The sequence below is a fragment of the Amphiprion ocellaris genome, chromosome 18, assembly GCF_022539595.1.
Source record: "Amphiprion ocellaris isolate individual 3 ecotype Okinawa chromosome 18, ASM2253959v1, whole genome shotgun sequence".
Classification (NCBI taxonomy): Eukaryota; Metazoa; Chordata; class Actinopteri; family Pomacentridae; genus Amphiprion; species Amphiprion ocellaris.
In genome coordinates, this window is record NC_072783.1 from 30730516 (window position 1) to 30752854 (window position 22339).

Below are 22339 nucleotides of genomic sequence, written 5' to 3' on the forward strand. Positions count from 1 at the left end.
GAGATCCTCAGCCATGGCACTGACTGCTTATTTTAGTTCTGATATATAAACATCATATATATAACAAAATACGATATGGACTGAACTGAAATAGCAATACAACAATTTACTAGAGGTGGAGGGGGAGGGATGGGAGAAGAGAGATGTTGGGAACAAGGAACATATAACACAATTGGATACATGCATGATCAGACAGATGATACATGTAAAGTAGAAGCTACCATTGAAACTGATTCATAGTTTACTGTTATGGTGTAAGGCTCTGGCATTAAGTATACTACATGTATAGCTGGTAAGTAAGATGCAAGCAGTGTGTAGATGAGCAGATCAAATATAGTGAGGGTGATGGAGATTAGATTGGTGGAAATGGGCAGCTGGAAGCAGTGGGCTGAATTAAAGTCAGCAGGTGTGACTCACTCGTCTAGCCATCACAATTTGGCTCTTGTCTAACTTTCTCCATTTCTTATGCTTGCCCATTTTTCCTGCTTCCAACACATCAACTTTAAAGACAAACTATTCACTTGCTGCCTAATATAACCAGCTCGATAACAGGTGCCATGATTAAGAGATAATCAGTGTCACTGACTTCACCTGTCAGTGGTCAGAACGTTGGCGTCTGTGTTAACATGGAAGCAGAATATTGGTCAGAAAGCTTCAAGATGCAAACAGGAACACCAACATTTCACCATGAAAAGTAAGAAACTGTTGCTCATTTATGTTTCACATAATCTTCATACTTTTGTCTGCTGGTCACCAGAAGGCACCAGAAACTGGGATTCGGTATTTTCAGACAGACAGACAAAATGATTCATTGAAAGAAAGTAGGATTAATTATCAGGGGAGAAGATGGTAGTTGAATGTTTAAATCACATTTACTTGTAAAAAGGAATATCTTTATAACACAACATTACTAAACTGAATCAAGTGAAGACCTGGCTACTTCTCCCATCATTGTTGTGTTTTTTCTCGTGAGGGACGACAATCTGCACTTTCCTGGTAAAAATCCAACTCAACTTGTTTGGGGGATTTTCTGTTCCCTGGCTCGCTTTTGCCTTCTGTGGTAAAGAAGTGATGCAGTGTGCTGCTGACATAAGGGTGCAAGTCAAATATATCCCGTTCTATTTAATGCTGCAGTTATTAGCTCCTGCTGGGTTTACACAGGGCCCAGAGGAATGTTGGACCAGTGTGCTGACCACACACCAGCTTCTATTACATCACACTGTTTCAGCCTGAAGAGTGTGTGGTCTGTTAAAGTCTGAGAAGTTATGGTTGGCTCCTAAATGTCATTTAATGTAATTTTTTTATAGCTTCTTGTTTGATTAATGGAGTGTTTTAAGCAAAAATAGCAAACTTCCACTGATTTCAGATGTGAGGATTTTCTGTCTGTTGCATAACTGGAAATTCAGTCTATTTGCTTGCACTATTCTGGTCAGACAAAAAAGATGCATTTTAGAGGCTTTTTATTTTGGGAATTGCATGTTTCACTTGTGGTTGACTTTTTCCAAACAGTTCAAAAATTGTTTCGTATCATCTTAACCCATAATGGAAGAAACTTTGTCACTTAGTCACAAATAAAAGCAGTCCAACTACAATTTAATTTAGGGGAATATTATTAAGTATCATTGTCAAAATGTACTTAAAATATCAAAGTAAAAACACCGTTTATGCAAAATGGACCAATCACAGCATTTTAAGTATGTCGCTAGTCAAGTAACGTGAACTACTTCTAATACTTTTGGGTAGTTTAATCTACAGTAATGCACAATTACGCACAAAAAAACAGACTGAATTTACACGTGTATTGTAAAATATCATGAAAAACATAAATATATTTCTATTTTTCAAAACAAACTGTCTTTTCTGACACAAAAATACTGCAAATGTAACAAATATATAATACTATCACAAATATGTTATTTTTATTTCATAGTGGAAACTATTAAAAAATACTAAGTATTACTGTAAATGTATTTCTAAAATTAGACACAGTTAGTGACAGTTTAAACTGTTAAATATCTATTATTTTATATTATAAGTTATTTATTTTTTAAACAAATGCAAATGTTCTTTATTAAACATTTAAGAGGCAAATATAAAGAAAAAAACACAATCTCATATAAAATTAAGGCTAGAAAATTAATTTAATTTATGAAAAATTCTTGTATTTTTATGATGTTATTTGAATTATTTTTGTTATTTTACAGTGCAGTTTAGTGCACCAGAATATAAATCTTTTTAATTTTATCATGATTTTTATGATTATTGTTGTGCTTTATGTTATTGTCATTATTATTGCATTGTATTATGCTGAATGGCTAATTAAATACATATATATTAATATTTAAACATGGGTTTAAATATCCATTTTACCCTTGACAGGGTTGTGTCCACTTCTTGTTTGTTTGGCATTTGTGTCATTGTTTTCTGACAAGTCTGGAGTCAGAAACCCGTCTCCACGCATGAAAATGTCTCAGTGTATTCATAAAGAACCTCTGAGGAATTTCTTTTATCATTCTGAATTTGGTCCATATAGTCATCTTCTCTGTCCTCAGCATTATCCTTTGCTATGGCAGAGTCCCTATAAAGTATGTATAGTGAATATATACATACAGATATTTATTTCAGATTCTGACATGCATTATAAATATGTGTGTAATAATGTGTGATTTGAACATTTTTATGCTGAGACAGAGCTTTTGTATGATATACTGATTTACTGTGATACTAAACAATGGTTTGTAGAAGCGCAGAGTAGCATAAAATACGCATATAAAGTGTTTTTGTCACAGTTGGAAGTTTTATGACATCACCTATAAAATAATGATTGTTGCTCAGTGTTTCTGGCTTCCAGTCAGCAGACTCAGTTCTAAGTCCACAGACGGGTGTACATCATGACTCAGGGTGCTGCTGTGGTGTAACATGTGGTGAACTTTATTACCGTCACCCCGGAATGACATGATCAGGGTTACTGCAGTTCAACCTCCCCCCGAAAAAACCTTCACGCCACGAGGCTCACAGCGTCTGACCGAAAGCAGCCAATCGGCAGCGAGGTCCTGACTTCTGATCCTGCTGGACCAATGGGGGGAGGTTTGGGGAAGCACCTGTGGCAACCTGCAGACTTCCAGCAGACAGTACAAACCCGCAGGCTTACAGTGAAATCGCTGAGACGCGATGATACGTTTGTCTGATTCTGCCACCCCGAACTGGCAAAGCTATAAAAGCAGACTGCGGTGCGTTCGCGTGCTTTTGGTAAAAATAGGAAACTGGAGCAGCAGCTTTACCTGTGGGGCGTTGGTGCAGGAAGCTCTCCGATAAGTTGAGCTACTGAAAAGTAAAGCACAAGTACATGTTTAACACAGCGCCACCTGCTGTTCAGAGAGGATAAAGACTAAAATAATAAAGTCACAACTTTAAAATGAAGATAAGGAGGCAAAATCTGCTTAAAATGAAAGTTCTCATGAGTATTAGGATTTCTATGTACATTTAGGGTAACAGTGGTTCAATAATAATAATAAATATATGTGTTTATGTTTGCTTTATTATTTCTCAGTATGAACAACTTTTCTTTTGCTAATTGATGATTAGAAAACCCTTGTGCAATTATGTTAACACATGAATTAAAGTGTAAGTTTTCATGTAAAACGTGAAATTGTCTGGGTGACCCCAAGCTTTTGAACGGTAGTGTATATTGTAGTAATATGTTGAATATAGTAATATACTGGTATTTGATTCAAAACATTGCAAAACGTATTCTTATCTTAGCTATCTAGTATCTAAAATAGATACAATTAGTGACAGGTTAAACTGTTAAATATGTATGACTTTACATTCTAGGTAATTTCTGTATATTTTTTTTAAAAAAGTAAATATTCTCTATTAAACATTTAAGAGCCACATTTAAAAAAACACACACACAATTTCATATAAACAGTAGAGTAGTTTTTTTGGCACCAGAATATAAATCTCTCAAATTCTCTGTTCAGTGGGCTCCATAAAATAGGCTATAAATTTGACTTGATGTACAAAGCACACAACAAATATGTGAATAACTAAAAAATAAATGAAAATGAATGAATGCGGTAATATATTTTTGAAAACTCATTTGAATGGCTAAAAGCTACACCTGAACACATTGTGCGAAATCTACCAAACATATACATAAATGTGGTTATTAATTTCTAATGAGGCACTTCTTTATGTGCCTCCTTAGAAATTAATGACAGTTTTAACCTTGTAAGACCCACATATAAGAAAAAAATGAGACAATGAAACAATAAATAAATAAACAAAAATTTTTATTTTTATATATATATATATATATATATATATATATATATATATATATATGATTTTTTGTTTTAGTTTCATTGTCTCATTTTTTTCTATATGTGGGTATACACACAAACACACACACACACACACACACACACACACACACACACACACATATATATATAAAAAAAAAAACAAATATCGGAAAAATTTGCAATAATATATATGTACAAATAATCTAAAATAATATTTAAAAAAAATAAACTGATATCGGATTTTTGCAACAGTGGGTTTTACAGGGTTAAATATTAATTCATACACAAACTGTGTTTCCAAATAAAATAATAAAACATCTCAAACTGATGCACACTGTTCTCCAGTGTCATTTTAGCTTCATTCAGTTTCAATCGGATTCATAACAAATACACCTGCAAATCTTCCCGTCGTCCATTCAGGTGCACGGTTGTCTCAGACTTTGCATTTCTGTATCGATAAAGTCCATTTAAAAATAAGCTCACAGATTACTCACTTCCTGAACACCCCACAGACTAAATCAGTAACCAAGGAGACAGAACAAGTGAGCTGTCTGAGTGGTGCCTTATTAAATGATGGTCCCAAAACAGCAATTGCATGCAATCAATAAAGGACTCAGTTAATCCGTTTGAAGACTTAGATGTTTGAAGTGAAATTTTTATTTGAAAAAAGATACTGAAATGAGTAAAGTAAGCAACATGGATTGTATAAATATCTGTGCAGCCAAAATGGGCACACTGAGGCACTTTACTGCCTTCTGCTGCCACAACACACCAAACTATCCAGCTTTATGTTCAGCTACAGAACTCTGAATATCTGATTTAATGTCAGTTCATGTAACATTGTATGATCTAATCTAAAACATGAAAAAAAGGAATAAATTGTAGCCTGGTAGAAAAAAAGAGAATCTTTAACAGAGGGTGCAATGGTGTAAATTCATCTGCAGTCCGATGTAAATGAATGTGATTTTAGTGTTACAAGCTGCCACGTGAATTCAGCAGAGGAGTTAACATGCACACTGAAGCAAGACTGGGGGAAAAATAAGATTGAATCAATCACACAAGTTGTCTGCACCAGTGCCGATAGGGATAAAATGAGAGAAAACAAAATAAACTGCAACTACACAATCACTTTATAACATTCTTCTGCAGTGCTTTGGCCCAAAAACCCCTCATGGCACAAGTAACCGGACACAGTCGATCACAGCAGCACGTGAAGAGAACAATCTGAGCTTATTTTACAGCGTTTTTCTTTAAATGCTCTTCATACTTGTTGTGAAGTCACTTGATAAAAAAAAAGTCAGTTTCTCCCTCATACAAAGTACACTGACAGGTTGGATAGTAAGCACAACCCAAATTTTATTCTCATGATTTTCACCCCTACCTCAGAGGTAGTGGTTGCTAGTCCCAGATGTTTTGTTTCTGCAGCTGGAATGCTGCATGAATTCAATGAAAACTTTTTTTATAACTGCTGCTGAAGTGAGAGGAAAAAATATGTGTAGAGTGTAACGCGGAGTATGAAAAAAAGCACCTACTTTTGCACAACCACCTCCTCGACGCAAAACGTCGCACCGCTTGATTCGTATATTACATCAACTGTTGAATTTACACAGAATCACAACTTTCAGAATACATTCATCTTTTTTTTTTGTTGTAAAATTATCACAGCAACATTAACAAATCTCTACAAAAAAAATCCACCTCACTGCCCAAAATCAGTATGGAGTGATGGGAGACCACAATCTTTTAATAATATCAGCCATTATTATCATTATCAGCGCACGTTGTCATGTCAAAAAGAAATAAATACATATATAACAATATGATAACACTGATGTCTGGTTGGCGGTGTCCTCGGGGGGGTGGTTAGACACCCAGCTTGTTGGCGATGGTCATGACCACTTTGAGGATGGGCATGAAGGTGGAGATCTCGCTGAAGTTGCTGCTGCTGACCACCTGAGTGTGGACCTCCAGGCCACGCTGGTAGTTCTGGCTGGCGACGCAGCGGCTGATCTCGTGGAGCCCATTCAGGATGTTGGGGGAGAGCTGAGAGAACAGCAGGGGAAAATATATTACTCTTTATGTCAGAATATGCTCAATGCAGATTGAGTGTCAAGACAGCCTGAAAGAAGACGGTTTCAGTGCTGACCAGTTCCACAAAGCCACAACTGCAACTTTTGCTAACTCTTGATTTCTCTTCCTCTTTCCTCTGTAAGTGATTCAAAGGACGTCACATTTGCTGTTCTGTTTTTTTCCCCTTCAGTGCACAGAGCAGTCCACAGGCCCCTACAGACACCATGTTTGTTTACTGCTGTGGTTATGGAAACTTTGATTGGCTTTAAGTCATTTTATCACCTCTGAGGACTGAGATTAATCACTTCCACTTTCAACAGTGCATGTTAAATATGTTTACTGAGGCTGTACGTTAGTGCTGGGTGGCTATCAGTTTCCATTTGCATTCACAGACTGGCATGCAGCATGTTCAGGGCCCCGCAGCTTTTCTAGCTGTTACAAAATGATGGCCACAGTAACCAACCACAATAACCAACTTCTGCCTGGTGCCTGATTTGCAGTGCAGCAGTGACAGTTTTTTTTGTCACACACTGGCACCTGGTTGTGACCGAGTAGAGCTGCTTCTATTTGTCCCAGCTTGTAAAAACTCAAAAGTTTTCAGTTGTTTAAAGTTTTATTTATTTGAATCTGTCACCTGCTGTGCTGAATCAGACAGATTCTGGCACATCTCATGTTGATGTCAACATACTTATGATGACAGTTTGAACTTGTCTCACTACTTAAATACATATAGAAGGGTGACAAGTGAAGAAAAAAACAGAATCCTTGATACCTAAAGTGACGGGATCTGGTGGCTCTGCTATGCAATAGGGTGCATTGAGTGAACGTGGTTTAGTTCACCTTTTTCTTTTACAAGAAAGAATTCTCACCAGTCACTACAAATTTGTTCTAGGAGATCACCTTTTTGCTATGAAACACTTCTATCCTGATAGGAGTGGTCTCCTCCAGGGCAGCAATGCATTCACCCATAAGGCATGAGGAGACACTGAATGGTTAATGAGCATGAAAATGATGTGAATCATAAGCTATGGCCTTCGCAGTCACCAGATCTTAACCCAACTGAACACCTATGCGAGGATTTTAAGGCCAATGTGTTACAGAGGGGTCTCCATTACCAACAACCAAACACCAAATGAGGGAATATCTTTTACAAGAACGGCGTTCGTCCCTCCAGTAAAGTTCAATGCCAAGGTGTGGTGGTCACACAAATTAGTAAGCCACTTTATGTTGGGTTTTCCCCACTCGTCTCTATTAAATATACTGGAAATAAATGTGGCCTCTGGTGCACAATGTACTGCTGCTGCTCCTAATACTGTATTTCAGAAATATGGAAGGATATATTCTAAAAAGGGAACTGAAATATGTGACTTACTGACTTAAAGCAACGTACAGTTTTCCTTGAAAAGAGATGACATTTTTCATTTTTCATGAAATAGTCTCCATTTCCTCTAGTCATAGTTTTCCACCTGCATGACAAACTAAGACTAGTTCATGTTACCTGCCTGCATTCTGAGGTATATTTTTCTAAGGCTGAGCAATCTGAGCAGTGAAGTCAGACTGAATCTGATTAGTCGTGCACAAAGCACGGAAAAACGCATCAATGTCTGTTTGAAATATTTGGGTCCACAGCTTTTTGTGATATAGGTGAACTGATCCTTTAAGATCTTCACTGCATGTGGACTCAGTGGTTATGCCCTTGCACTAGAGTTTAAAATACTCAGAGGGCTAATCAATAGGGTTTGAATTTGGAGGAAAGTGATAGTCTTTACTTAACTTATATGGCATAAAGATAATCTTAAACAATCCTTACCGACTGCTCTCTCAGTTTATCATACAGGTGCCCCAAACGTTTGGCTGCATCATCAAGTTTCCTTTTTGTTTGCTGAAAAGGAAATATTTTTGGTCATTTTCTATCCAATGCAAATTTTTTTCTTTCACAATGAAACCAGCAGGCTGTGATACTTACTGGGTCTCCTGCTGCTAGCTGGCAGCGTTGCACCAGGCTATCGAAGGTTGATTTGAGGACCATGTGTTCAGCGGGGATTTCTTTCTGCTCCACCCTCTCCGCTGGCAGCTGCTGGAGAAGCTGAGAAACACAAACGCACAAATAGGAAGTGGTGACGTGACGATGCCACGTACGTTCCTGTTGAGAATTCAGGCAGCAGCTTCTTATTGGACACCAACCTGTACGCTGGGCTCCTGAGGGGCTCCGGGAGGAACTTGGGTGTGATCGTGAGACTGATGAGCCTCCACTGGGAATCCCATCACAGGGGCTGTGATGGGTGCTGGTGGAGTGTAGTTATCAGGGACCTGCGTACAAACACCAGTAGGAAATATGTAATATTTAGTTAGATCATAAACACAACTGGAGTTTAGATGTGCTATGCTGTCAAAAATCACATTCATAGATTATTTTTTTTTCCAAATATTTCCTTTCCGCTTCTAGAAATTAGGCTAATGAGGGCAGAATCATAATTCTCTGTCTTAGTAATTTAATACATTGTTGGTATTAAAATATTCATCAGTGGAGCTTGATGAATAAATTATTAATAGCTGAATTACTGAGTTCTTGAAGTGCTGAAATATTTTTAATTTGTGGCCACAGAATTAGCATGACAAAAAAAGAAAGCCATTATGATTTGATGGGGCTTATTCCTGTTTGGGAAGGCTGTTGGGAGGCTTCACCATGTAATTTGCAATAAAACTGGTTGGGTAAGGTTTGCTCATGCATATGCAAGCACAAATACTGCTGAGACACAAAGTTGCAAGGTTTAAAGTGTTTTGGTAGTAATATACACAGGCGTACCTTCTTCTTTCTGGGTCCACCTCTTACTGCTGGTGGGTCATTCCAGCCCTCTTGAGGTCCTAAATTGTAAGAAAAGCAAAAATTAGAAAGAAAGTAGCAACATTTTTCCTTCAGACAGACTCAAGATGCCAAAGTTTGTCTATACAAGATAGCCTCTGAGCCAAGGTTAGTTTACATGACAAAACACTGCAAGTAAAATCATGTCATTAAGCCATACACGTTGTAGCAGTTTATGCAGAAACAAAACAGCAAATATGGCAAAATATTCAGGCAGCATCCATAATCACTCAAACGCAACAATAAGCTAATGGTGAATGAATTCTAAGCATCTCTTATATACATTTTTGAGCTGCACTTATCAGTTTCAAATGAAAGTCTAAACTTAAGCCTCAATTTGTAACAATAATAAGAAATTCATGTGCATGTTTTTCGTTAAGGGTCTGATACTGAATGATCTAAAACAATACCTACAGTCTTTGTATTCAAGCCCAGAAACATTTTTTTTCTTTAACAGACACACAGATAAACCAGTTCTTAAGTCTCTATATTTCCCTCAAGCATAGGGTGGCACAAGCAACCACAAAGCAACCAGAAAAACAGAGGAACCTTGTACAATGGAATGCAAGCCAAAACACAGCAACCTAATTTAGGGATATTTCACTGTATCATATTGTAGTGTACAAGTACTACTGCTTTTCAGGTCACACTGTCTATGGTTTTAAGTGCCCCCATTGCACATCCAGCCCTAACCCTGTCACCTTCATTGTCAGTCTGGGAATTCAGCCATGGAAAGTATCCTGCAAGTCAGAAAATGAGTGAGATCTGAATGATGGTAAATCATCACGAGCAACAGATTCCTGCTAACATCTGCAATGCTTTAAAAATCTCTACCCATCTTTAAATAATTGCATAAACGTGAAAAACAATAGAACGAATATGAATAATGAACTGTGATCACTTCACGAAACCAAGACCAACACGGCAGGTACCTGTAGGAGGAGGAGCGACTACAGGAGCAGGCAAGGGCTTTGCTGCAGGAGCTCCAGGGCCTCCTTGAGGATACCCCGATCCCAGAGGAACATAGGGACCAGATGCCATGGGGGGTGCGGGCCCCTGGCTGTGGAGGCCCCCTGGGTACATGGGAACCGGGGCTCCAGGCTGAGAGCTGGGTGGCATGAGGCCTGAAGGCAAAGAGGTAGACGGCATGAAGCCTGTCGGTGGCACCCCAGGGCTGGGCATGGGGGGCAGGCCTCCGGTGGTCGACGACGAAGGCGGTAGCTGAGGTCCTGATAAGTTAGCAGCTGGCATAGAAGGACCTGGAGGAGGGAAGGATAAGGGTCCGCCAGTGGACATAGGCTGAGGCTGGAATGGCTGATGAGGAAGGAAACCTGGGAAAGGATCATTACATCAAATGAAGAAACACAAAATATTTAGCAATGAATGAATATCTTCAAGTACTGTGCATATCATTAGACCTGGAGCAGTAGCAGGATGTTGGGGGTAGGGAGGTCTCATGGCAGGGCGGGTTGCACTGGGCGGCAGTACATGAGAAGAGGGAGGCAGACCAGGCCCTGGGTTGGCTGGAACAGCTTGAGGGGTAAAAAGTGATGGCATAGGAGGCTGCTGTTGTCCAGTGACTTGGGAAGGAACAGAAGGCTGGTACTGACCCTAAAAAAAATCCTTAATTATCATTATGCTCATAACTGCACATGCAAGACAATTTTGCACAAATATATTAATGATTCATTGTGCTGTATATATATTTGTACCATAATTTGTGCTTTTGGTGCAGAAGTGGGAGCGGCAGGAGTGAGCTTTGCTGTGGACACGTTGACTCTGTTGAAGGAGTTTGGAGGCTGTTGGGCAGCAGCAGCAGCAGCCTCTCCCTGAGCATGAAATAGTCTGTCTCTCAGCATCATGAGCCCAGGCTAAAGAGACAAAACAGTACAAATGTGGTTACCGCAAACCAAGCAATGCAAAAAGATTAATTCAGGGTTTTGCAATTACTCTTACTTGGTCTGAGTTCTCAGGCAGGTAGCTCATGGCAGTGGACAAGCTGCCCTCTGCAGCCAGTATGCCGGCGTAGCAGGTTAGCTTCTCGGCCAGAATGGGGCTCTGGACTGCCACCTCGCTGTTGCGGAGGCGTTCGATTGACTTTCTCAGCATCATTACTTTCTCAACCAGATCCTGAAAAAGACAGAGACACAGGCCACTAGAATACGACATCCATCTCTTTTAGACCCTTACTAAACTGCTGCACCAGTCATATGTCAGTACATTCTGTGTAATGGAGAGAATTTAGATTTTTTTTTTGTAGAAATGGGATCCTTCTGCCAATGCACCTCTGCAAAAATAATGAAATTACACTGCAAGCAAATACTACTAATAATCCATCAGTTCTCTAAGCACTCACATGAGTTTGTTGATCATTTCTAAAAGGACACAACATGCATTTGCTTTTGTGAGAACACACACGTACTTAATGCAGCAGTGTAATTAAAATAGTATTTTATGCATGTGAAGAACAGATGACAACATATTAAGAGTATACCTCTAGACCAAGAGGAGAAGAGCAGTCTCTGTGCAAGGCCCAGCACTCCACGAGCTTCTCAATATTTCCAGAGCAGATGTAACACAGGCAGGCTTGCAGGCAGCGCTTCTCTGTGCCCTCACACTCCAACCGGCCTCCCAGGGTATCTATAGAGATAAATTGAAAGGATATTTAACAGAGGGAATGCTGAAATTACAGTAAAGAGGATGAATACAAACGGTTGTATCATTCTTCTGAATGAACTACCTGTATAGTTTCAGCAGTAGCTTCAGAAAGTACCGTTTTAACCTGCGAGCAACTTACCGCACAGACGAGCAAAATCTTCAGGGTGAGCGTAGGTCAGCAGAGCAGCGAGAGCCTCCTTCCAATTGTCCAACTCACAACTATGCACTATATCCCTCCAGTTCTGAGTCACAACTGATGATATAAGCTATAGTTGGAGACAAATAAATGAACATTCAAGAAAAATATTCTTCCCTTGTGGTTATACGAAATGAAGCACAATCTATGATGTTCCTACCATTGAAATGTTGTTCTTATGCGTGCTTAAATATTTCTGCTGAGTCTTTTTAAGCAGTTCTTCTCCTCCACTGATTGACAGCAGGATGGCTTCAGCGTAGCGACCATCATTCAGACACAGATCCACAGCTCCCTCAAAGTTGCCAACCAGCAGCGCCTGGCTTATCAAACCATCAGTATCTTCAAAAGAAAGTCAAATAGCCATCAGTCCAGTAACACAAACTGCAGTTGGGCTTTCAATCACGATAATGACAAAGTGCAAATATCTTCAGCTAGCATGACATGATATCCTGTATTTGCAGATGAGGGGTTTTACCACATGATACAGGGATCTGGAAGTTAGCGCTTTCCTTTGGCGTCCGACTGAAGAAGTCTGCTGGTGAAACAGAACCTGAAGTTCTAGCATCAGCCACTGCAGCTGCTTCGTTTGACCTCTGGAAACAGCAAACAATGTTTATTAGTAATCAAACACAACAAAGTATGAAAATTATCGCTGTTTGTGCAAACTTGCTGACCTCAGTACTGAGCCGCTGCATCTTTTCTGCCAGATCTCTGGCATCTACTCCATGTCCATTGGGTTGGAAATTCTTCCCCAGGCATTTTGAAATCTGAATCAATGCAACATTTTTTTTTTACATGTTAATGGTGAGATATGACTTAGAGGTACAAATTATTGAAAAAAAGATTGATGTCAGTAACTAGTTTGAGCTATAAATGGGAGAATGAATACCTTTCTCTCCAATTCATCTTTGCTGAAGCCCAAAAGTCTGAGGAACTTAATGCGGGCCTCATCCTCAAAATTAACCTTTAAAAAGAGAATGCAAATTAGTTTCAAACATGATAACTACAGACTGACTAATAGACTTAATGCTACGTCTTAATGTCAGGAGGGTCCACCAGAAGGAATTTCCATATGTCCTGCTCAGCGTCTGACTTGGCATTCTGAATCTTGGCCTGGCAGTAGTTGTTGAAGGAACCCGACTGCAGCGCCATCTGCAGCTCCCTGGAGCGCTGGAGGAACTCGGTCTCCGTGGTAACCTGGCTCACAAACACTTGTCTGGGGACAGACTGGGGGCTCTGCACTGGAGGCAGCTTGGGATTCTCAAAAGTTATCAGCTTTCCACCAAACTGACAAACAAAAGAACAGCAAATCACTCACAAGGAAAACAAGCTGCCTGTCCATAAATGTGTGTATAAAAAAAATGTAATGTCACACATACAGCAAAGGAGGCTCCCACTGGCCTGCGCACCCACTTAGGTGGCTTCTTCAGAGGAGGAACTATGGTGTCTTGCATTGTAGGCTGAGGGACTTGCAGAGGAGGGAGCACCTGCCCTGTCCCAAAGGGATCCATTGAATCGAATGAGGAGGATATCTGTTAAATAAGACATGTTAAAACAAATGTAGTTCTTTGAGGCAGAGCCGAAACAATTAGATAATTAAGCAAAAATGTCAAATTGTCAAGATGTTTTTTCTTAAACTTCTATGATAGCAAATTGAATATCTATGAATCATTGTTCAGGAAAAAAAAACACATAAATATGTCAACTTTTGCATTGTTAAACTATGATAAAGATTTGTGGCGATTTTGCTTGGCATGTCACTGGCAAAATGATCATTTGATAAATTGAAAAAATCATCTGCATAATGATAAATTAGGAAAATGATAATTATTTGCAACTATGTGTCTTTTGAAAATCTAGGCAATGATTTTACTTTCAGATTCAGTGTTATGTTTGTGTATTTGTTCAAGAATCAATGTGAATTGCGTCACACAAGCACCATCTTGTGGACAAACAGTGTAGTTCAGCACATGGTTTTTGGAATAAATATATCACATAGGACAGAACAGTCATTACCTTATCAGCTGTGCTTTGCTGCTGAGCTTTCAGACTTCCTCCCATCACAGAGTAAACAGTAATTCTCCCATCAAATGATGCTGTCGAAAGTAGGGCTGGATTCCTGGGGCACCACTGAACATCAAAACACCACTGGTTTGTTGTTGGAAGCTCGTAAATGACCTAAAATGAAAGAGAAGACACCAATGACGATCCATGGAATCATCATAAGGAGGAGAGGCAATTAAGGGATTACACGGAATCAGCACTTAATCTAATCTACCTCTCCAGTGTTTGGATTCCAGCAGAGGATCCTGTTGTCTTTTGCACTACTCAGCAGGAGCTCAGAGTCAGCCTGGCTCCAGGATATGGACAGAATTCCCCTGTAAGAAAACACAGAGAGAGGGCAAATATATCACATTCTGCAAGATGACAAAAAAAACGAGATACCAGCATGACACCCACAGAATTAAAGTCTCACCTTGTGTGGTTCTCAAGGACTTTAAGAGGTGATGTGGCAAAACGGAGGTCCCACATCTGGATGACGGGGAGTCGGTCATCTTCAGAAGCCAACACCAACTGAGTGGCCACATCAGGGTGCCAGAGCATTCCTGAACAGTGCATCTGAAATCACACAATCAATGAGACTTACAATGATAGATATTTTCCTAGACATAATTTTTGCTTAAAGTAAACATGTTGGAATGCTTTAAAAAAGTCTCAAAATTATTCCTGCTCCCTAAACGCTTATGAGTTAAATTTCGAGTCAGAAAGACCCCCTGAGATGAACCCCATTTTACCAGTCAATCCTTCTGCCAGTACCGCTCAGGAAAACAGCATGGCAGGCTTTTAACGTGTACAAACACTCATGTATCAAAAATCAAAACTAATTACAAAGCTTGCAGTAAAGAAAGGATTCTGACCCCTGAAAATGTGGCTCGAGTGAAGCAGAAGAGCCTTATTTAATGATATAAAAAAGACAAACTTTCAATGCTATGACATAATATAACTTTGGACTTGCTGTGTATTGTATTAAAGCAACCAACCCTGTTGCTGTGATCACTGATCTTGATGATGGGCTCATTCTTTCTCAGGTCCCACACAACTGCTTTCCCGCTGGGGTTGGCAGAGGCCAGGATGTGCTGAACCTGCCTGTTCCAGGATATGACACTGACGTCTTCTGCAGGCTGAAAGAAGGAACAAAAAGAAGCTGTTACCACCAACACAAACGAGACAAACTGTGAGTCAGAGGAAAATTGATTTTGTAATGTGGCCTAACAGTACATAGATCCAGAAAGTCAACACTAAGGCAGACATCTCGAAACTTGTACCCACCTGTGTCTTTGCTCCTGGCGTCATTGGACTGCTAAAGTTGTTTAGATCCCAGATATATATCTCTGAATCATTTGCTCCTGATGCGAGGAGATTACTCTGAAAAAAAAAATCAATCAGGAAAAAAAAAAAAATCAGTAACTCACTAAGAAGCGCCCTGCATAAACTGTATCTAGTCAGGCAGAAGATTAGTGGCAGATACTTACCTGAAAAGGGTTGAAATCGAGTGCTCGGACGGGTCCTGTGTGTTTCTCAGACTGTCCCACTATTGCCTCTGCGCCAGAACTCATTATTGCCTCTGGGTTATAGACAGTCAATGTGCCATTTTCGCTCCCACCAACCAGTCTTCCTCCAGTGCCGTCTGCTCCCATTCCAAAATTTACCCATACAATACTGTGCAACCTACAGAGCATAAGAGGCAAAGTGAGTTATCTTCACTTTGTGACTACCTCATGAACTGCTGAATCATTTTCCTAGTTGGGGTCTTCATAGTGCCAGATAAACTCTATGCCTATTACCTCAAACATTTATTTTTTGGGGCAAATTATGTACCCTAATGTCTCAACAAAAAAAATTGAATGTGTGTAAGTCATAAACAAGCAATTTCAGAATGTAGACAGTAAACTCAGCATTATAATCTCCATTATGTTAGACTGTATTTCATCTGTGTGCTACAAATAAACTGGAAATGAAGAGTAGAGAAGTTGACCCGTCTGCTTACTAACAGCCCTGAAATTGCTGATACAGCCCCTTGAAAATATCCTTGTCTTCAGGACAAGTAATGTAAGCTAACTACAATTCACATACTGAGACATCCCAAAATAAAGTGTGGCAGTCAATGCCTGTGGTTTGTGTTAAGCAGAGCTATGAAAATCATTTGGAACCCAAAGTATTAACAGCAAAAACACTATACCACATGGTAACTTTCAACGTTGCCATAAAAATATACCATATTATTGCATCAGCTTTCTAAGTTACCTGTTTGCAGTGGGTAATGATCCTTTGAGCTGCATGTCCAGAGAGGGGTCAGAAAAATCCATCTCAAATATCTCTATGGCAGCTGTGGTGTTGAAAGAGGCATCAAGCTGTTGTGCTGATGTTCCTAAGGCCAGGTAGATAGGATGGTGCTCAGCAGGACTCCACGCCTGGTGGGCAGTCCTCTGGATCTCCTTCAGCCTCATTTTCCTCTACAGCTGTTCAAGTGTAATATCTTGGAGAGAAGAACAGACTCCACTCAATCAGAGTATATTTCTTTGCACAACTGTTATGGATTAACAATAACGTACTTCATCTACTTCTTTCAAACTGAAGGAGACAAATAACGAAACAAAAATCTGCCCTTCCAAGTCAGATGCTTTGTAGCTTGGCTCAAACAGGGTGCCTCCCTTGCTGATAGACTGCTTCTGACTACTACCTGCAGTAGAAATACCTTATTAAACCCTTACAGCCCTCTTCTATCTGTGCTACAAAGTACCCGTTTTGCCAATATTACAGGTAAATTACATCATACTGAAATCAACGAAATTGCTGGTAATATTGTTTACATTAAAGTGTCACCAAGCCAGTTAGGAACGAATTAAATGTAAGCTAACCTGACATGTAGTTAGCATGCCGCAACAACACACGTAGCGTTAGATGTAATTTAATAACATTAAACATAGGGACTACAATCGTGAGTTAACTCTCACTCTACTTTTTTTCTTAAAATAAAGAAATTTACGTGAATGACTCTACACAATCAATATAATCCTACGAGCTAGCAGGCTAACGTCTGGCCGGTTAATTCCAGTGCATAACCGGAGCCGATGTTCGCGTTAGCCAGCTAGCTAAAAGCCACCACCCCTATTAGCATGTTTCAAAAGAAAAGAGAAGTACTGTCCATTAGGTGTACTAAACTCCAGCAGTAACGTTAAATTTGGTTTCGAAAGTAACTTACGGAAGTTGTTTGTATCACACCGTGACTGTCCGCATCTACAATAAAATCGAGAGCTACTTATCTGCCAAGCTAGCAGCTCAGCTTCAGACGGAGTCCGACCAAAGTGCTCTGCCGTGTTGTCACTACAGTACGGTAGCCGACACGGACATTTCTCATCTCGCAGTGGCCTCAAGTAACCCCACTTGACCCAGTCACAGTTGCCCCAGCCAAAAAATAAAAACAGGAATATTCTACTTATATATGTATCTCATGTGCTCATACCTAAACATTCCAGAAATGTTTTAATTGTTCAGTGTTACTTAACAATAGAATTGAAGCCATTTTAATTGTCAGTTTTTAAGTAAAAAAGCATATTTGACAAAGTTGGCATTCTTCCCAAATACAAACACCACAGAGACTCCAATTTCAACTGTAACCATAAGTCTTTATTTTTGACAGAAATATATGTACACAAGTAGAATCAGACTCATTAGATTTCATAATTTTTGACGTCCTCTGGTTCTTTTTCAGGATCTCCTCCTCTCTCCAAGTACAGGTTGTTGAAAGGATATTGCTTCGGTGCCTGAAGCAGAGAAAAAAGGCTTTAATGAAAACATGCACGTTATTACATAAAGAAAATAATCAAAAGCATCTTTTCTATGGGTGTCACATTGCAATGAAGGTAATACTATAATATAGTTTTTACTATTGATTTAATATACAGTTTCACAGAGATGATATTCATATTAAAGACTGTGCTGACATTACTGCAGGACTAACAGTAACAGAATGACTGAAAAACAGAAGCAAGCATAAACACAGCACCCAGTGTCCTTGATTTTGTTTCATATACACATCGAGTCATAGTCACAACATTTTTCCCTAACTTGAAGTACTACCTCTTTTGAGTAGTAACTCTGCTAACGAATACAGACATGTATTGTGATGATACCTCTAAGGCACAGTTCAGTATGTTTCTATAACCAATACACACGGCCAAAAAAGAGAAAGGAACCAGCAGACTCAGACAAAAAACAAAAGAAAAAAGTATGTTAACTCTTTCCACTCCTGGGATTTTGTACTATATCTCGCTGTGACCCAAAGGTAATGGCTAACTTACTGTGTAAAATAAAACTGAATCACATTCAGTGTAACAATTTTACAAGGTAAACCTATCGAAACTAGCTTACAATACAAAAATATACATCCTAGCATTGGTGTGTACTTACAACAGGTTGGTAAGATGGGCATTTCTCCCCAACGTAGAACATAAACAACATGAAGCCGATGAAGCCAAACAGTTGCTTGCACATAGTGGACCAAGACACAGGACTAGGAGATGTATCCACACGGTTCCGGATGTACATGTCAAAATGCCAGTGTATCTAGAAATAGACAGAACGATCACTGATTAACTGTAACTGACAATCTCAAACTGCTAAAATTCTTTGTTTTGATATTTATGCCACCTAATGACTACACAGAACTACTGCCTCTGTGCAGAAAACAGCACCTCTGTAATATCAAGCTAAACTGAACTCTATCTAAATATCGACAACAACACTGTATACACAGACAACTTATCTGATTTACTTCTAAGATTTGATTTTATGTTATAATGTAAATTAATAATAACATCAAAGCTGTAATGAGCACCCAGTCAGTTGATTAAAAAAAATATACGCAAATACAATCTTTAGATTTGAAATTATAGAACGTTATTTCTGTGTCATATTTCTACAAAAATGTTTCTCACTTTAAGTCCAAGAGGGCTAAAAAACAGGAGTTAAGACGAAGTCAATTTTGTAATTAGGTGAATAAGTTTCAACATGCAGATGAATTTTTAAAGTCTATAAGGCTATTACACTGGCTTTGCGAAGACTACTGTGCCTAAATTGGAAGATAAATGCGCAACTTGTTCAGAGACCTTGAGGACAATATTGTGAATGACTACTTGCTTGAGCATCAAAAAATCACATAATGATGTTTTGAATTTTGTAACTGGTAACACTGAAGGTGTGATTAATTACAGTATATAGACTATGACATGTATGATTGTGGGTTGCATGGGAAGTGAGTGAAAATGGATTATAAGGAAGACAGGCACAAAGTCTGACAACACTGCTGATGGTTGGATCACCAAAAACTTTTGGGAAATAAAACTAGGCATGCAGGAGAAGAGCATTTATTTATGATGAGGGTTTTTGTAATAGTGACGAAGATATGTTGCAAAACCTTAATTTCTTAGTAGTGCTTTTTAATGGACAAATTATGCTAATAGCAACGTTATTTTTAAAAGACCTCAACTACTGTACGTTTGCTTTGCAATTTATTATTACAAATGTAGAAATCATCAATACCAACAACAATTCAATTGCAACTCATTCAGAAAACAACAACAACAAAATAATAATAGTAATAAATATCATCAGTATCTTACCGGCTCTCCCCAGTTCCTCCTCAGGTCAGGATGGTCCCATTGGTACCAAGGGTCTCTCTCATGCTGAGATCTGTCTGGCAGCTTTGGGTAGTCACCATAGCTACAAAAACACACGATGGTCTGTCACACTGGTTGTTTAGTGAACAAATACTGAGTTCATTTCGTAAGATAAACATGAAAGCTCTGCACATTCCTATCAGCATCTCCGGGCTGAGATAAAATGAGGTAGATGCCTCGTTTATAATACAACCGATCACTGCAAAGCAATTAAGTGCAGTTTAAACTACAATGAATAGCAGTCTTTTCAAAAATAAAGCTCACCCCTCGCCGTTGTCGGGATGTGGTTCGTAGTCCTCTACCCTCATGTTGTACTTCTTTGCAGCAGCAGCTCTCTCCTCGGGAGTCTTCGGGTATGGACCAGGTAGACTATCTTTAGACGCACTAGAGGCTGCAATAAATTAGCAGTTAATGCATACGTGAACAAACAAAGTCGTAATCACAAAGTTCAGATATTTACAACAACGAAGAAACAACGTTATTCCGTCCGCCTGCTTCATTCAGAACAACGGTAGCCGATCAGGTTAGCCTTAGCTAACGTTAGCATGTCAAGGTTACATCTAGTAGAGGCTTTAAAATTTAAGCTCCTACATATATCTTTACAGATATTCATTGCAGAGCTTGACGAAAGATTAACAAACAACTGACCTGCTCTACTTCCCGACAAAAGGGCTGAAATGCCAGACCCTTTGCCCTTTGAAAGGGCTTGGGCCCACCGTCTGAAACCAACACCAGCCATGTTTACAGGCTGCTGCTGTCTGACAGAGGTGGTATTGCGCATGCGCGTCTCAGGAAGTTTGGAGGAAGTTGTTGATGAATTTCCGCCACCTGCTGGACGGAAGAGGAAGTTCATTTACTTACAATCGTGGATTTGATTTTTTAAAAAACTGTGTACTTGTGATTATAAATATTATGTTTATGATAAAGTTGACTTTTAAAAGTATGTTTTCCTACCTCCGACCTCTCCGCTTGCGCAAGCCCACATTAAGAAAAGAGGCGATTGGTCGTCGGAATCTGTTCTGCCTAGCAACCGCTTCTGATTGATGGGAAAAATTACAAGGCTGGCAGGTTCGAGTCAGAGCGTTTAAATTAATATTTGTATTCCTGTTGTGAATAAGTAATAATTTGGATTCACTATTAAATTATGTTGATATTAATATTAAAAATAATTATAATGATTTCTATGAAAGGCCTCAAGTTTGAACGTACAGCGGTGTATCAAAAATGAATTCCACTGATTTTAATATTTAAATTAGTCAAGTCAGTGTTCATAATCAATATTATTGTCGGGTCTTAGCTTAATATTAATGCTCTAATTATTTAGGTAGATTTGTGTCATAAATAATATTGTAGAATCTTACTTAAATATATCCAAATGAGTCTACAAATCACCCAAATTGGACAATAGAAGATTGGAAAAACCATGCCTGGTCTGATGAGTCTCGATTTCAGCTGGGACATTCAGATGATCAGAATTTGGTGTAAACAATATGAAAGCATGGATCCATCCTGCCTTATATCAATGCTTCAGGCTGGTGGTGGTGGTGTAATGGTGTGTGGGATATTTTCTTGGCACACTTTAGGCCCCTTAGTACCAATTGAACATCATTTAAATTCCACAGTCTACCTGGTTATTGTTACTAACCATGTCCATCCCTTTATGACCACAGTGTACAAATCTTCTGATGGCTACTTCCAGCAGGATAATGCATCATGTCACAAAGCTCAAATCATCTCAAACTGGTTTCTTGAACATGACAATGACTTCACTGTACTCCAATGACCTCCACAGTCACCAGATCTCCATCCAATAGAACCTTTGGGATGTGGTGGAAATAGAGATTCACATTATGGATGTGCAGCCAACAAATCTGCAGCAACTGTGTGTCAATATGAACCAAACTCTCCAAGGAACGTTTCCAACACCTTATTGAAAGTATGCAATAAAGAATTAAGGCAGTTCTGAAGGCAAAAGGAGGTCCAACCTTTTACTAGCAAAGTTTGCTAAACCAGGATTCCAATGAGTGACGAAAACAAGCCCGAAAATGTCTAAAGCTGTTTTACCTAATTTTAAATTTAAAAATCTGCATCTGGAGTGTTAAATGATTTTTTTCCTTCATAAATTTAGGATTTCTTTTATTTGAGCTTATTTATCATAGGCTCTCCTTTTGGATTTTATGGCTTGTGCAGTCATAGATCCATAAGTGGCATGTGCCATCTAATACATGCAATAATAAACAAATACACTGGCTGGCTGCTAGTTTATACACTGTTAATGTCACTTTATATACTGTACTACACTTGAGCAGTTGAAGAGAGCAGGCGGGTAATGAAATATAGAAATTCAGAGCGGTAAAAAAAGGTCCTCACTTTAATTTGTTTTTTTTTCTATCCACTACAGCTGTAATGTTATGGAATGTTAAGAGCGGTTTAATTCAGACCAGTGGATGCTGAAATTCGATGCAGCTGAATGGTGTCAGTTAACCATAAAGTAAGAACAAGTAGG

The 22339-nt window shown here is 39.0% G+C and overlaps 2 protein-coding genes across 2 annotated transcripts; both read right to left on the bottom strand.

Annotated features, from left to right (window-relative positions):
- Window positions 1-5643: 5643 nt before the first annotated feature.
- On the bottom strand, window positions 5644-17509 carry sec31b (SEC31 homolog B, COPII coat complex component). The gene is made up of 26 exons (XM_035947819.2): window positions 17358-17509; window positions 16400-16631; window positions 15628-15823; window positions 15425-15520; window positions 15136-15276; window positions 14571-14713; window positions 14373-14472; window positions 14111-14272; window positions 13474-13626; window positions 13151-13381; window positions 12984-13058; window positions 12769-12861; window positions 12570-12687; window positions 12255-12433; window positions 12038-12164; window positions 11735-11880; window positions 11197-11370; window positions 10953-11111; window positions 10659-10851; window positions 10173-10571; window positions 9942-9980; window positions 9184-9242; window positions 8562-8687; window positions 8344-8463; window positions 8188-8259; window positions 5644-6350 (listed from the first exon to the last, which is right to left on the bottom strand). Exons 2-26 carry the CDS (start codon window positions 16600-16602, stop codon window positions 6171-6173), a joined length of 3684 nt encoding a protein of 1227 aa, XP_035803712.2. The 5' UTR covers window positions 16603-16631; window positions 17358-17509; the 3' UTR covers window positions 5644-6170.
- A 251-nt stretch (window positions 17510-17760) lies between these two features.
- ndufb8 (NADH:ubiquinone oxidoreductase subunit B8) lies at window positions 17761-20651 on the bottom strand. The gene is made up of 5 exons (XM_023269723.2): window positions 20482-20651; window positions 20098-20224; window positions 19777-19876; window positions 18566-18721; window positions 17761-17919 (listed from the first exon to the last, which is right to left on the bottom strand). The coding sequence occupies exons 1-5, from the start codon at window positions 20612-20614 to the stop codon at window positions 17827-17829; spliced, it is 609 nt and encodes a 202-aa protein (XP_023125491.1). The 5' UTR covers window positions 20615-20651; the 3' UTR covers window positions 17761-17826.
- Between the last annotated feature and the right edge of the window lie 1688 nt (window positions 20652-22339).

What these genes read in the sequence shown, in the direction of transcription:
- ndufb8 (XM_023269723.2), bottom strand. Translation starts at nt 20,614, where the DNA reads ATGCGCAATACCACCTCTGTCAGACAGCAGCAGCCTGTAAACATGGCT. An exon ending in TTTGTCGGGAAGTAGAGCAG is followed by an intron (nt 20,225 to 20,481) that starts GTCAGTTGTTTG and finishes AATTTATTGCAG; the next exon opens with CCTCTAGTGCGTCTAAAGAT. An exon ending in GCCCATCTTACCAACCTGTT is followed by an intron (nt 17,920 to 18,565) that starts GTAAGTACACAC and finishes TCTCTGCTTCAG; the next exon opens with GCACCGAAGCAATATCCTTT.
- sec31b (XM_035947819.2), bottom strand. Translation starts at nt 16,602, where the DNA reads ATGAGGCTGAAGGAGATCCAGAGGACTGCCCACCAGGCGTGGAGTCCT. An exon ending in GTCCTTGAGAACCACACAAG is followed by an intron (nt 14,473 to 14,570) that starts GTGAGACTTTAA and finishes GTTTTCTTACAG; the next exon opens with GGGAATTCTGTCCATATCCT. An exon ending in CTCAGGAGCCCAGCGTACAG is followed by an intron (nt 8,464 to 8,561) that starts GTTGGTGTCCAA and finishes TGTGTTTCTCAG; the next exon opens with CTTCTCCAGCAGCTGCCAGC.